This window comes from Boleophthalmus pectinirostris, unplaced genomic scaffold, assembly GCF_026225935.1.
Source record: "Boleophthalmus pectinirostris isolate CB_2022bp ecotype Guang Dong unplaced genomic scaffold, ASM2622593v1 HiC_scaffold_4, whole genome shotgun sequence".
Lineage (NCBI taxonomy): Eukaryota > Metazoa > Chordata > Actinopteri > Gobiiformes > Gobiidae > Boleophthalmus > Boleophthalmus pectinirostris.
In genome coordinates, this window is record NW_026571353.1 from 37,579,291 (window position 1) to 37,595,307 (window position 16,017).

The following is a 16,017-nucleotide window of genomic DNA, read 5'->3' on the forward strand; positions in this document are numbered from 1 at the left end:
CTGTGATTTAGCCTTTATTTTTTATTGAACCGTATTGAACTGATTTGACATTTATCGTATCGAATCAAAAGCTCACTGTATCGAGGTATGTATCATATCGGCAACTTAATGATTCCCAGCCTTATTTTAAATATCCATCACATATTTTCAAGCCCTCATATTCAAAATTCAGAGTAAAATTTGTAGTGAAAAAAATTTGCAGCAAAGATCCTAGATGCCAAGGCAGAAGCACTAAAATTCAGACATCTTGTTTCAATATTTAAAGGTGATTTTTTAATATACATTGAATATTAAACACTTGGAAAATGTACACTTAAAATTTTTTCGACTGCCATTCAGAATCAGAGTTAAATGTTCAATATTCATGGTCCTGTTTAGGAGTTTGATTTTCTACTAAAAAGTGAAAGTGACTAAGTAAAAAAACTGTTGGCTGTTGTTTAAGCGTACGAGTCAATTCACCTGTTGTAGTTCACACTGAATCAGCACTTTTTGGTCAGATTGTGTTAAAATAAAACTCAGATTAAAGTCTAACTTGAGTCTCAGACAGAGCAGAGCCTCCAGATAGCATCACAACCCTGGTCCAGTTCGGATTTTCTTGAGCCGTAACTTAAAATCATGAAAATAAGTAAAGATCCGTACGACTTCTTGCGTTGTGTTTTCCGTCCAGTTGCCCCAGACTTTGTGATACTTGGGTTTATATTGAATCACTGTGAGCTTGTACTGAGGGCTGAGCACCAGGAGGGGGCGCTGTGCTGGAGCTGATCAGATGCATGTGTTTGAGTGAGTGAGTGCGCCCCCTGTGGTTCAGACGAAGACACTGTAGGCACGTGTGGTCTGACAGGATAACAACGTGTAAATATGTAAAAGTACCATTAAACTCGTGACCCTCCTCACACTCTGTTTTATTTCACAAAACGATTTATACAAAAACACTCTGTTCCACCTTGTGATGTCATGTGGTGATACAGGAAGTGCTCCACTGTGATTTTAAACTCTGTACACCTTCACTGGAATCATTTGGATAATATCAGTCCTGAAATTGTTAATCTTGACTAAACAAAAGGTGAAAGGAGCTGTTAACTTAAACTATTTACCACTTCATGACATCACAAGGTGGAACCATAGACTGTATAAAAAAGTGGACTGAGTGAGTGGCTCCAGTCAAATCTCCAGTCACGAGGCCAGCGATTATGAGGTGAATTTGGAGCTGCAAAAAGTAAAATATTACTATAATATTATTAAGTGGAGTGTTAAAATTGACTCTCTCAGAAACAATTTTAACATTTTCTCAGGGTTTATATGAGTCCAGTCTGTTCTTGAGTTAATTTAACATTTTTTCATTAAGTAACACTGGACCAAAGTTCCTGTTTAGCCCCGAAATCAAGAGTTATATTAATGTTTTAAGAGTAAACGGATAACACTGTGTAGAGTTATCCTGATTTACCTAAACAGCACACAGAGTTGTTTTATTTTTACACTTTATTTCAGTTCATTTAAGATGAAATTATGTATGAAACTGGTTCAAACTGGTCTTCTCTCGCCGCAGTTTGAAGTGGTGGGTGGAGGAGCCAAATTAACACTAGTGGAAGTTGAATTAACACTAAGAAAAGTTGAATTAACACCAAATGAAGTTGAATTAACACTAAGGGAAGTTGAATTAACACTAGTGGAAGTTAAATTAATACTAAAGGAAGTTGAATTAACACTATGGGAATTTGAATTAACACTAAGAAAAGTTGAATTAACACTAAGAAAGTTGAATTAACACTAAAGGAAGTTAAATTAACGCTAAATTAACACTAAGGGAAGTTGAATTAATCAATCAACCATGTCAACTCTGGCAAATAACCCCAACTCGAACCCCCATTTAACTTTCAAATAGTTAAAATAACACTTTTTGTGTTAAAAACAACTATTTCACCATGACATTTTAAACCTCCACTTTTTGCTGTGTACGAATGAAAAATCACTTATGGACAAAATGGAGAAATAAAAACACCGGGATGATGTAGAGCGTAACGTTTTAAGACCAACACGATGAGTCTGACAGCAGCAGTTACAGAGAGAGGGCAACACTTTCTCAATTCAAAGTGAAATGGAGCCAGAGTCGATGGAGCCAGAAGCGCACCCATGCTCACTTCCCACTTGGAATGCAGTGACTAGAGGGTTAGATATGTTCATTTACAGTGTTGGGGAGTAACAGATTACATGTACTGGAGTTATGTAATCAGAGTACAAATTATGAGTAACTGTATTCGGTTACAGTTACTGTTTAAGTAAGTGGTAATTAGATTACAGTTACTTTGTTGAAATAAATAGATTACACGGTGGTATTTTCCTGTTTTCACATTTTGGGCTATATCCCTTTTTTTTTTTTTTTCGGTAATTCCACTCATTGCCGGACACTAAATCAGGTCTAAAACCAGGACTAAACTAGGACTAAATCACGTCTAAACCAGGACTAAACCAAGACTAAACCAGGACTAAACCAGGTCTAATCCAGATCTAAACCAGATTTAAACCAGGACTAAACCGAGACTAAACCATGTCTAAACCAGAATAAACCAGGTCTAAACCAGGTCTAAACCAGATCTGAACCAGGTCTAAACCAGATCTAAACCAGGTCTAAACCAGGTCTAAACCAGATCTGAACCAGGTCTAAACCAGATCTAAACCAGGACTAAGCCTGTCTTTTAGCAGATCTTATGTGAAGATGTCCTCATCTTTGCTTCTCTACAGCAAACCAAGTAATCCAAAGTATTCAGATTACATTACTCACTTTAAGTAATTTAATGGATTACGTTACAAACTACATTTCGGTGTGTGTAATCTGTAATCTGTAGGGGATTACATTTTAAAAATCACCTTCCCAACACTGTTCATTTATACATACAGTCTATGGGTGCAACAGAACATTTTAAGTTTTGGAGATTAGATTAGAAATACTTTATTATCCCGAAGGACCGTACATACATAATAATAATAACATAATAAGAATAACATCAGTTCAGTTACAGTGAAGCGTTGTACAGGCGTGTGGCAGAGCAGGACAAGGACAACAGACTCTCTCCACAGGTGCTCTCCTGTTCCCTGATGGTGCTGCGTCATGATGATGTGAATGAGTCAGGCTCTGCACCCAACACAGATCCAGCCTTTCCTCGCCAGCTCATCCAACCACCCAGCGTCCTTCCTCTTGAGACTTCCTCCTCCTCAGCAGACCACAGCGTTGAAGAGGACACTGGAGATGACGGTCTGGTAGAACATCAGCAGGAACTTCTGGCAGATGAACTTCAGTCTTCTGAGAAAGTACAGCATAATAACACAGGAATTATCAAACATTTGTGAATGAAACAAAACACAACTCCCAGTATGTTTTAGATCAGGGGAGACATATCCAACCTACTTCCCAAAGGGGCTGGATCAGAAAACTCATGTCATATAAACCCCAAAAATAACAATAAGTTCAAATATTTGTGCAGAGAAACTCAAATCTATTACAGAAATCTTTTTTATTTGATGAAGTCCATTTTTCTTGGAAAATCCTGCACTCGGCTCCACTTTTCTCATTTTTGACATTTTGCTGATGAGGGTGTCACGGTCAACAGTCAAAACGATCGTCCTTTAAAAGCGTTTGGAAAGAGACAAGTCTTCATTTGTGCTGCTCTGGTGGGAGGGGCCACGTACAGAGACGCTGGAGACGCTGCTGTGATAAACACCACAGAAACTTACCAATATTTTAATAGAAAATATAATTAAAATATTTTAGTAGAAAATCAGCCGAGGGCCAGATTAAAGGTCTTGAAGGGCCAGATCCGGTCCCTGGGCCGTATGTTTGACACCCCTGTTTTAGATAAAGCACATGACTTAAAGCTCACAAGAGTCAATTTTGCAGAATATGTTGACCTTTAAAAACAACTTTAGTTTATTTTTACTTTAGTTTAGAACAGGGGTGGGCAATTATTTTTCCATGGGACCACATGATAAACGGAAAATATTGTAGAGGGCCGAGCCAAAATACTTCACTCATTGTACTGTATTATAACTCAATAGTATTTCTGGTCAGACTGGTAAGAGATGACTTAGCAAAAAGTGAGGCAGCCTTACAAAAAATGTCATTTAAAAACACACCTTTAAAATAAAAGCGATGCAGCTTTAGTCCATGTATGAGGTAAAATTATAAAGTATGTTTATTTTGTAATCCCAAATTATTTTAAAGGGGCCGGTCAGAGTCAAACAAAGAGCCGTGTGTGGTCCCTGAGCTGTACAATGCCCAGGTCTGGTTTACAGAAAAGTTATAAATTATTAATTCAAATTCATAAATCAAATAAATAATTGATTCAGTGATAAGTGAAGAAGTTTATCAATCAACTAAAAATGTGATATAAAAAGTTTTGACTTTGTCTTGAACTTCTGTACTTCAGAACACGAAGAAGAAACTTGGATGAGCTGCGAAACATTTTCGACCGTTTTCGAAAAAGTTTGTCCAGTTGCTGAAATTAATTTCTCCTTTGCCATGAATTCTGGGCGGCTGAGAGATTTTACACACTTTATGATTCTTGATTCATTGTTTGTTGAGGCATATTGATCATTTATTTATGAAAATATATATTTAATAAATGTATTAATATTAAATAATGTATAAATTGCTATGTGTTACTTATCAATATCGACAGTGTTGTGAAGGTGACTTTTAAAATGTATTCCCCTACAGATTACAGATTAAATATCCCGAAATGTAGTTTGTAACATAATCCATTAAATTACTTAAAGTGAGTAATGTAATCTGAATACTTTGGATTACTTGATTTGCTGTAGAGAAGCAAAGACGAGGATATTATAGCATAAGATGTTTTGTCTGCTAAAAGAAAATAAAAAGCCCAGACTTTACTAAAAATATTATTGATAGAAGACGAGGAGACACGGTCCACACAACATGGTTTACACCTGGTTTAGACCTGGTTTAGTCCTGGTTTAGTCCTGGTTTAGACCTGGTTTAGTCTTGGTTTAGTCCTGGTTTAGTCCTGGTTTAGACTTGTTTTAGTCTTGGTTTAGTCCTGGTTTAGACTTGTTTTAGTCCTGGTTTAGTCCTGGTTTAGCCCAAAATGTGAAAACAGCTAAATACCTCTGTGTAATCCATTTATTCCAACAAAGTAACTGTAATCCAATTACCACTCACTGAATCAGTAACTGTAACTGAATACAGTTACTCATAATTTGTACTCTGATTAAGTAACTCTGGTACATGTAATCTGTTACTCCCCAACACTGTAAATCGATTTTATTATATTTTTCTCCAGTTTTTTTTTTTCTCGATTCTTCATTCACATTTACGCTGAGTCACGTCTCCTCAAAGCCCCGCCCCCTTTGCGCCGCGTGATGCGTGACGTCATGACGCGTCCGGGATGTAAAACCAGCAGCGGCGGCGGTGCACGTTAGGTTCGTGTCACAACATCACCGATCTGTGACCCGCAAAAGTCCAACTCCAGGACCCGAGGACAGGACCAGAGGACGGGACCAGAGACACCGAGAGCACCGAGCGGCGCTGACGGGACCACGGGGACTATTTAAAGGCGTTTTAGTCCAGAAGCAGCCTGTTTATTACGCGGATATCTGGAGCTAGCCTCAGTAGCCAACAGGTGAACGTTCCCCCGCCGCCGTTGTGTAAAAGCTCGGCGTGTTTCCAAGGTCGTCGCGGGTGAAGGAGCTCCCCGGGTCAATAATCACTGAACATCGGTGTGAAAAACGCGTAAAATCCCGTGTCTTCACCTTATAACTACAGCCGAGTCCCAGCGAGTCGGATCGAGCTGCGCTGCGCCACTTCCTGGTGTCGTTCATTCGAGGTCATCGGCACCGACCGCCGCGCTCTTCCACCGCCGGGACCCGGGCACAGGCATGAAGAGTCTACCGTACTTCTGCCGCGGGGAGGTGGTGCGAGGCTTCGGCAGAGGGAGCAAGGAGCTGGGCATTCCCACCGGTGAGTCCCCTTCCCCCAGCCGCCTCCACAGACAGCCCGGGCACAGAGCTCCGTCCGCGGCCATGACGTCCGCGCACGCCCGGGCACACGGAGGCTCCGGGTTTATCCAAGGACTTCAGATGGATGAAGTCAATTAGAACCGTTGCCATAGAGATTAACAATTTAAAAATACTAAAAATGAAAATGTTGCCTATAAATGAAAGATGAACCCATGAATATTGCAGTAGTGTTGTAACTGGTACAATCTACTCTAAAAGAAATATTTACTGGTCAGAGGTGGTAAAGTAGCCAAATATTTTGCTTATATAAGAGTAACGTTACTTCAAAATAATATTACTCAAGTAGAAGTACAAACTGGATGTCCAAGAAACTCAAGTAAGAGTAGAAAAGTATTTGAGAAAAGTACTACTCAAGTAAAAGAGTAACTATCTTCACATAACATCTGATTTCTACTTTAACATTTATGTAATTTGAAGAACTAAACATTAAATAATTCACAAAATCGTGTATTTTCAAAAGACACACAAAAATGAGACAAACTAAAGTGCAAGTCTAAAGTTTGTCCAAGTCTAAATCATATGTGAAGGAGCCACAAGTAACATAAATCATTTCATATTGTCACACAAAGATTTTGTTACTTTAGACTCACTCACAGTGGGAAGAGGAAGAACAACTTTTTATCAAATGTTAAACATTACTCATGAAGGAGTAAAAGTATGCTGCTAGAAAATGATTCGGAAAAGTACAATTTCTGTAAAACATTACTCAGGTAAATGTGTAACAATCACACAGAGTGCAGATGATTACAAATCAAAATTATATATCAACTGTAGAGGTGTAAAGATATGATATGATATTGTCACTGTATGAACCTCACAGTACGATATTTATTGCGATATTGTTGGGAAAGCTCACGATATTATCATATTATACATAGTAGACTTATAAAATGCTTTGACCAGTCAATTGTTACAACATTTATTGTCATATTCTAGAGATGTAACAATATCAAAATCTCTCAGTACGATATTATCACGACATGCATCTCACGGTACGATATTTATTGCGATATTTTTGAGAGGCTGATATAATTGTAGATGGGACACTTTTTTTGCTTTTAAAATACCTTGACAAGATTTTGGGGTGATTTATTACCGTCATAGTCCCAAAAATTCAACTAAAAACATATTTCTTCATGTTGTCTGCACTGAAATGAATCATGGGATATGTAGTTCTTATGTTTATAAACTGTTGCTACTATAAAACCATGTATTTAAGCAAAGGAATTTGTAATTCGATATATTGTGAGACTTTTGACGATACGATATCACGATATTTCAGGTTTTATTACATCCCTAATTAACTGGGTAAATTATTTTTCTGATTTATAATTAATCTGCTTGTAATAATAAATAAATAAATAAGTGTAAGTGCCTGTCTCTGGTAATAGTAGGCTTAATTTGTATGTTTATAAAGTAAAATAAAGCACATAAATAAACCATAATCATTGTAGCATAAATAGCATTTTCTATCATTTTTCCTCAGTCCCTGCTCCTTCCAAATGCACTTACGTCTAATTCACTTTAAACACACAGACCGAGTCACGGCCACAGACACTGAGACTCACGATCTGTTCTGTTAAAAGCAACATTTTCAGGACTTTAGTTTCTCCCTTTCAGAAAATAAAATTATGTAGCAATACACAATAAGTTATGTTCTTAATCACTATGGCAACGATTGTAATTTTGCATCATTCAGACATTCAGCCGGTGTTTCACTGAAGAAAACTGATGATGACAAATGAATCATCTGGATAATGAGTTATGTGGAAGATCATTTGTCATTTCGGATTTTGAATTTGAATTTTTAAACTCTGAAAATAAGTGTTTGGATCATTTTTATTCTGAAGTATTCATTTTCAGCGTTTTTAAAAATTCAAAATATAAAATTCACCTTGTAAATATTCAGCACTAATATTTTCAAGCCCCCAAATTCGACAGCCAAAATTCAACAGTGTAAAATTTGCAGTGAATGAAAATGTGCAGGAAAGATCCAAGACCTTAGGAATCAATCCAAAATGATCCGATCTAATTTAGTAAAAAACAAGAAATGGTGCTGAATTAACCTCATCAAAACCTCTGCTGAATATTTAGAAGGTGATTTTTAAATTTTTTTTTTTTTTTTAAACACTGAAAATGTATATGTAAAATTTCAGATAAAAAATTATTCACATTCAAAGTGAGAATTTCAACAGCATTCAAAGTTTAATGAAACAAAAATAATCTTCCGTACAGTTGAGAGCAGCGTTTTAATTTTAATTTCACTGGCCGACAAGTCAACGCTGTGGTTATTTTTTTATTTACAAACTGATAAAGCCCCAAAATGTCAACGTCATTCTCGTGCATTTAACCCCTTTAAAACGACCCAATCTTTGTGATAAAACTCTTAATTACATTTCTGCATCTGCTCTGAGGTTGTTATTACTGATTATCAAACTGACCACAGTAAATGTAATTAGTGGTAAACACAGACACACAGACTCCTGTCCTCCGTCAGAGAAAGGCTCAGGCTACGTCCACACGACAACGCTCCTGGATATTTTTATTTTTTTGCGTCCCCACACGTGTCGGATCAATAAATATTCACGTCGACACGACAATGGAGCACTGAGTGAAAACAAAGTAATACACATGCCATACCTGTATGTGGCGCTGTTAACAATGATAATAATATTTAATAATACAGATCTCATCACCATTTTATTAACTTTAGGTAATTTAGTCTGTTTTAGATGTGTCCCAGAAATATAGCCTTTTTTTTTTTTTAGCCATAAGATTTTGATGAGAATTTAGAGTAACTTGGTCTCAAAATCCAACAGTTTAATTACCAGTGTGTAGTCTTTGTTCTTGATCCGTGTGTGTAATCTGTGGTGCGTGTTGTTAACATTAGGGTTAGCGGCGAGTCTCGGTTGTTGGGCGACGGGAGCGACCCTGTAGTCTGCACCTGTCACATTTCGGCAATAGTCTTGTGATCCGCAGAGGCCAGTTCAAGGGCTGCCTTCGCTGCATCGGAGGACTGACGATGACGGGGTCGCGACGTCATCGTTTTCCAAAAGCTGCGGTTTATTCGTCCACGCAACAATACAACGCCAGCGTTTTCAGATTTCTCCACTCTAGATCCCGTTCTCAAAAAAACAGTTTTTCGCCCACCTCCATGTGGACGAAAGACCAAAGCAAATACAAACTTCACCGTTACTATCAAAAAAAGTTGTGGTGTGGACAGGCCCTCAGCTACTGTCAAATCACACAGTGTCTTGTTTGAAATGAATAGATTTCATACTCAAATACTGATTCCAGTACCATGATGATAACAAAAACACTTTTAGACAACAGAATGTGATTTTCAACATTAAATGATCGTACTTTCTTTTCTATTCCCATGTGGCTTATGTCTGTGTTAGGGATGGGCATTCGATGAAATTTTCTTAATCGATCGTCGGAAGAATTAACAATCGATTATCGATTAATCATTAACGTTTTTATATTAAAATGATCATCATTATTATTACTATCTGCACTACTAATCTGCATAAATAAATTCAACTTTACGACATATAAACCGTAACGACTCTAGAGCCACATCAGCCCGTTTGACATTATAATGTGTTTAATTCAGTTTTGTTCAACTCTCACAGAAATGAAACTTAAAACCACATCACTAATTTGCATAAACTCAGCGAAGATAAAACTACAGCTCTTGTGTCGCTGATGCGGTTCAATTTCTGTCAGATTAAAAGACACGACTCAGGTGAATACAGGTTAGTGTGACCAGATTTGCGTTTATCAAAACCAGGACACCGTACGGGGGGAGGGAGGCGGGGACTCGTCATCGACATTGAGCGACTCTCACCTGGTAAAACTTTTTCCCTCTGGACACAGAAACATATGTGCTGCTTTATACACTGTGCACATGGACTCACACTTGTCCCGAACGCAACGGAAAGTGTGGAATTTCTTGTACAAATCATCGTTAAATCCACATTTGTGCTTCGGTACGTTGCAGACTGACCCACTGTTTGTGTCTCGCTCCTTCTGATGCAGAGACACATGTACACACCTGTTTGGTCACGATACACACAGCAACCTACATGCGGTTTGTCGATTAAAATGAACGTAATTGAGGAAATTCTTAATGATCAATTATCGATTAATCAATTAATCATGCCCATCCCTACTCTGTGTGCTCTCTTAGTGCTGCAGGTGCACTGAAAAAACGGTCTGAGAGGGGCTGCTCAAATTGCAAACTCAAATTTGACAACAATAACATGATTTTTGTACGAGTCTCTGTCCAGCATGTTTAAATTTTACAGAGGCAGTTTGATTCTGACCAATGTTAAACTGTGTATTTTAATCACGCCGTCACAATTGTCACGTTGTGTTTTCAGCCAACTTCCCCGACTCTGTGGTGGAGCACCTGCCCGCAGACATCAGCACGGGCATCTACTACGGCTGGGCCTGTGTGGGCTCCGGAGACGTCTACAAGATGGTCATGAGCATCGGCTGGAACCCGTACTACAAGAACACCAAGAAGTCCATGGTCCGTGAACGCACCACGCTTCTATGTGCACTTACACGACCACACAGAGAAGTATTGATAGTAGAACAGTATTTGAGCTGGATTTATTCATGCGTCAGACTTCGTGTGTGTAGAATAATCCCTCAGGGCCCAGTCTGTGTGTTTCTCATTTTATAAGTGTGACTAAACCTTTGAAATAATGCACCATTTAAATAGTAAAGTTAGTCAGTGTCTTTGGAAACTCCAGGACTAAAAGAGCAGAGAATATTTAGATTTTCCATGTGGTTTGGAAAATCTGAAGTTGACTCGAGGGTCAGAATTATAAAGTCATGTGTGATGTAGTTAGTGTCATGAGAGACTGATCAAAGAGGAGGTAAAAAAAAAAAGTAAATTATCAGACAAGCAGACAAGATTTCATAAAGAGCTTTTAACATGGAAGTCAGTGGATTTGTTTCTTTTATGAAATAATTTTGCATCAGCATTATGATTTAAAATGTCCACATTATAAAATCCACGAGGGTCAGAGATTAGCTCGTTTGCTCAGAGTCTCTTTCCTCTGAGAATTTTACTCCAGAGTTTGTTCCACGTCTGTGACCAGGATCAGACTCAGGATCATGTGCTCGCGTCTGTCTACAGACTTACACGTAAACACAGTCCTGTTTCTCACACGAGGAGCTGGGTCAGTCCGTATGAAATCAGCCGCCCTCCCCTATGATCCATCTCAGATTTGGCTGAAAAAAATGTCTAAAATTACCACATGGAAGAATCTAAAATTTTACCTTAATCCCTTCAGTTGTTCATGAGTTATAGTCCGTTGAAATTTTGGGACCATGCTCACTTTTTTGGAAACCTTAATTTATAAACATGTTTGAGAGACCATAACTTGATTAAAAAAAAGAGCTAGGAAGATGAACATGTGTATTAGTGTAGATTCTTGGTCAAAGATACGAAATCTTTTGTCAAATATTGGGTATTTTTATTAAGGGTGGCCCTCAAAATCTTGGTTTGGTCATTTTTTTTTCCATTTTTCCTGTCCAAGATCTATTTACTCCAAGCAGATATTTACACACTAACTGCTGAACCTGAATATTTGAGAGAATGACCATTTCTGACACAAATCTCACACTTTTCTGAGTTTTCATGTGGATGATGTAGAGTCCCAAATATGGTCATAAACCAGATGTGATCTTTTTGGGCCCTTCTTTGGAGCCTCGGTTCCCCGTGTGGGCACAGTTAGATGTTGATACATGTTTTACCAGAGAAACTTTGGCAAATTCTGATTAGTTTAAAGTCATAAAAACATCTACTATTAACTTCCTTCATTTCAAACGGAATTTTTGACAATGAGCTCTCACGGGTCATTTTTGGTGGAACTTAGGGACTTTTCCAGCTGTTGGCAAGGTTAAATTACCTTTACCTTTAATAGCCTTAAACATGAATTGCTTGTTATAAGGGAAGACAACAAAACAGCTGATTTCATACGGACGGATCCAGAGGGAGATTTAGAAGGGTCCTAGGAGAAATTAAATTATACTGTGATTACTTAATACTCAAATTTATAATGCAAATGTAACAAGTGACTATGAGTTGATCTCAAGTATGAAAATGTGTCGGCGATGGTTGAAAAAAGTAAAATTTAAATAAAAGTAATCCATCTTTGAATAACGATCCTGCCGTGTCCAGGGCAGTGAGGGACAGACCGACCTCGCACATTTGTTCTTTTATATCAGCACATATCAGTGTTTAGGGTTTAGTCGTGATGTTCAGTGTGAGTCGCTCTGAGCTCTGGTGTAGACTTCAGTTGCAGTTGTGTCTGTGAGAGATAAGAGCTTCGGAGAACAGAGGAGGGGAACATGTGACAAATGATCCAGTCAGACGCAGGATCGATACAAACACAATGGAGAAAAGATTAAATAAAAAGCTTTAACTGTACAGCCCCAGGTTTGATCGTGTGTTTGTGTGTTTGTGCAGGAGACTCATGTGATCCACACGTTTAAAGAAGACTTCTACGGGGAGGTGCTGAGTGTGGTGTTGGTCGGATACATCAGACCAGAACGAAGCTTCGACTCTTTAGGTAAATACTCCTCCTCCTCCTCCTCCTCTCCTCCTCCTCCTCATCCAGATACAAACTGGATCTGACAGCTGCTTGTTTCTGTGTCATTTCTTTGTCTGGAATATTCCACAGTATGTCCTTTAACTTTTGTATCTCCGTGGAGACAAGCAGGTGATGCCACGAGGCCAATTTACAGGTCAGATCTGTGAAGTTCTCACGGTAACGCCTCATTTAGACCTGCTCATCTGGTCAAACGTGCGTACGGCCGTGTCACACATTCCAGTGTACATCGAGTGCGTGCGTCCGGTATTTCTTTGAAATTTGTAGAACAATTGCCATTTTAAAACCTTTTAATAATCACCAATTTACTTAACAAATCCTGAACATGTCCACGAGAGACACGAGCAAAACTGAAATCCACCTACAGATAAAGTTTTGTGCAGTGTTGATGTTCATGTCAGGTTTTTAATTTCTCTCCAGTGACCAGGTCAGGAATCAGAATACACTAGACGAGCTGTGAAGCCAGCAATTACTTGGACATTACTGAGCGTTCCGGCGCATTACATACGTCTCGACCAAACAGCAGCGATTGATTAAATAAAAAAATACCCACCTACTGTCGAGCGAACGAATCCTAATGCTGCGAGGTCAGACCGGCTTAAAACAGCTGGTACAAAGTCATTTGTACCACTGCGGTGTCCGTCAAAAATCCTCCATGTGTATTTTTAATCAGAGACGTGGAGTCAGTGGAGTAAACGTCTCATTTCATTTGAACTAGTGACGGGCGAACGGAGCCTCGTGAAGCAGTGACACGTCAGGCGCAATAATGTCTCAAATGTTTCAACATGTCTGAGGCCTCGGAGAAACACTGACCTCTAGTGGACAAATTTAACCATTGTCACGCAGGTGTTCTCAGCATCGATGAAGTATGTTTCGGTGTCCAGTGGGAAAAAGTTTTACCAGGTGAGAGTCGCTCAATGTCGATGACGAGTCCCCACCTGTCCCTCCCCCGTACGGTGTCCTGGTTTTGACAAACACAAATATGGTCACACTAACCTGTATTCACCTGAGTCATGTCTTTTAATCCGACAGAAATGAACCACATAAGACAACAGTTGTGTGCAGAGCGACACCGTACCTAACAACAACAATAATGATGATTTAAAATAATATGTACAGAGCAACATAAATAACATGCTGTAAATAAGAAAATAGGTGTTGCCTTGTTCGGTGGAATTAAATCAAAGTGATGCCAAACCATGGATCACTTTTTTCCACTTGTAGACGCCATCGAAAATGAAACAAAATGCCAAAAATCGCCAAAATCACCACTAACGTCACACAATACTCCTCACTACCCAACGTTTTTAAGAAATATTGGTGCATCTTTTATACTGTAGCAGTTTAGCGCTTGTCAAATCACAGAAGTGCTCTGAACAAATCGCAGAGCGGAACATTCGCCGAGCCAATCAAACGCTTCGATACACTGAAGTGATTGACATGCAGAGTGAAGCAGTCGGGGGAGGGACCGATGCTTCTACACTTTGGTCACGTGAGCGGCTGCTGCGAGACGAGCTCCGAGGCAGAGCTTCAGAACAATTTGTTTCAGAAAGAGCGAGACGTGCTCCGGAGCTCCGACTTATTTGCCCGTCTCTAATTTGAACACATCCTAACTGTCATGATAAACGTGTGGGGATTGGACCAGAGACGCTGAAGGAACATTTTGAAGCACGATGTAGGGAAGGCTCACCGACACAGAAACGACGTGTCTGGACTAGGGATGGGCATGATTAATCGATAATTGATCATTAAGAATTTCATCGATTACGTTAATTTTAATCGACAAACCGAATGTAAGTTGCTGTGTGTAGTCGTGACCAAACAGGTGTGTACATGTGTCTCTGCATCAGAAGGAGCGAGACACAAACAGTGGTCGATCAGTCTGCAACGTAACCGAAGCACAAATGTGGATTTAACGATGATTTGTACAAGAAATTCCACACTTTCCGTTGCGTTGGGACAAGTGTGAGTCCATGTGCACAGTGTATAAAGCAGCACATATGTTTCTGTGTCCAGTGGGAAAAAGTTTTTCCAGGTGAGAGTCGCACAATGTGGATGACGAGGCCCCGCCTCCCTCCCCCCGTACGGTGTCCTGGTTTTTGACAAACGCAAATCTGGTCACACTAACCTGTATTCACCTGAGTCATGTCTTTTAATCCAACAGAAATGAACCACATCAGCGACACAAGAGCTGGAGTTTTATCTTTGCTTAGTTTATGAAAATTAGCGATGTGGTTTTAAGTTTTGTTTCTGTGACAGTTGAACAAAACTGAATTAAACACATTATAATGTCAAACGGGCTGATGTGGCTCTAGAGTCGTTAGGTTTATATGTCGTAAAGTTGAATTTATTTATGCAGATTAGTAGTGCAGATAGTAATAATAATGATGATCATTTTAATATAAAAACGTTAATGATTAATCGTTTAAGAAAATTTCATCGAATGCCCATCCCTAGTCTGGACGCAGATCGTTTCCGATACGGTGATTCGTTTGAGTCTTAAACACGTTCACACACTGTAACGGCGTCTCTCTCTCTCCTCTCGCCCGCAGACGCGCTGATCTCGGCCATAAACGGCGACATCGAGGAGGCCAAAGTGAAGCTGGACCAACCCGAGCACCTCAAACTCAAGACCGACAACTTCTTCAGCAGCGCCCCCCACAGCCCGTCCGCCGCCACTACAGCCGGGAACAGCAGCATCATCAACGGACACTGACCACCACCCTCCTCCTCCTCCTCCTGACCTCGACCGCCGCCGTGGCTTTACTTTCAGACGTTTCCATGGCGACGAGCACTCACCTGCAGCTGACGGTTTTGTTCATGTTTTCGGACCTTTTTTTCAGGAAATGATCCGCGAATATAAATGAGAACTGGAATCAGATCTTTTTCATGGTGTTCAGTGATTTGAAAATGTAAATTATTATTTCACATTTTGTTCATTGTAAACTGTGTTTTTTTTTTTTTTTTAATTAAATTAAACTGGTCCTTTTGACGTCGTGTTAAATTGCACCGTGGAACTTTTCAGGTGGAGGTTTCAGGAAAATTGCGAAATTGAGCTCTTTACCACATTATTTCATCAAAAACTTGCCTCAAGACGTTTTTAGATGTCACCCATACATGTTTGAGTAATCTAGAGATCTCTCCCGGGCCCAACTCGAACCCTTTTTACGGTTAAAAGCTCTAAGATTCTGTCCGATAAATATACAAAAGCAAAATACAAAACGATACATAACCATTACAGATTGACAAACCTGACGCACGTAAAGTTTTAACATCTCCATGGAGACCAGAAAAGTTACACAGTGCACCTTTTTTAGGCTACGTTCAGATTGCAGCCTGAAGTGACCCAAATCCG

General features: G+C 39.3%; 1 protein-coding gene and 1 long non-coding RNA gene across 2 annotated transcripts; one reads left to right on the forward strand and one right to left on the reverse strand.

Moving 5' to 3' along the window:
- Positions 1–2,931: 2,931 nt before the first annotated feature.
- LOC129411221 (uncharacterized) lies at positions 2,932–5,405 on the reverse strand. The gene is made up of 2 exons (XR_008633194.1): positions 5,123–5,405; positions 2,932–3,298 (listed from the first exon to the last, which is right to left on the reverse strand). It is a non-coding gene; the product is annotated as an uncharacterized LOC129411221 (long non-coding RNA).
- Positions 5,406–5,437: 32 nt separating this feature from the next.
- Positions 5,438–15,654, forward strand: rfk (riboflavin kinase). The gene is made up of 4 exons (XM_020926953.2): positions 5,438–5,974; positions 10,419–10,570; positions 12,521–12,623; positions 15,215–15,654. The coding sequence occupies exons 1-4, from the start codon at positions 5,893–5,895 to the stop codon at positions 15,376–15,378; spliced, it is 501 nt and encodes a 166-aa protein (XP_020782612.1). The 5' UTR covers positions 5,438–5,892; the 3' UTR covers positions 15,379–15,654.
- Positions 15,655–16,017: the final 363 nt, after the last annotated feature.

Coding starts and splice junctions, on each gene's coding strand:
- rfk (XM_020926953.2), top strand. CDS start 5,893: ATGAAGAGTCTACCGTACTTCTGCCGCGGGGAGGTGGTGCGAGGCTTC. Junction 10,571..12,520: donor AGAACACCAAGAAGTCCATG/GTCCGTGAACGC, acceptor GTGTTTGTGCAG/GAGACTCATGTGATCCACAC. Junction 12,624..15,214: donor ACGAAGCTTCGACTCTTTAG/GTAAATACTCCT, acceptor TCTCGCCCGCAG/ACGCGCTGATCTCGGCCATA.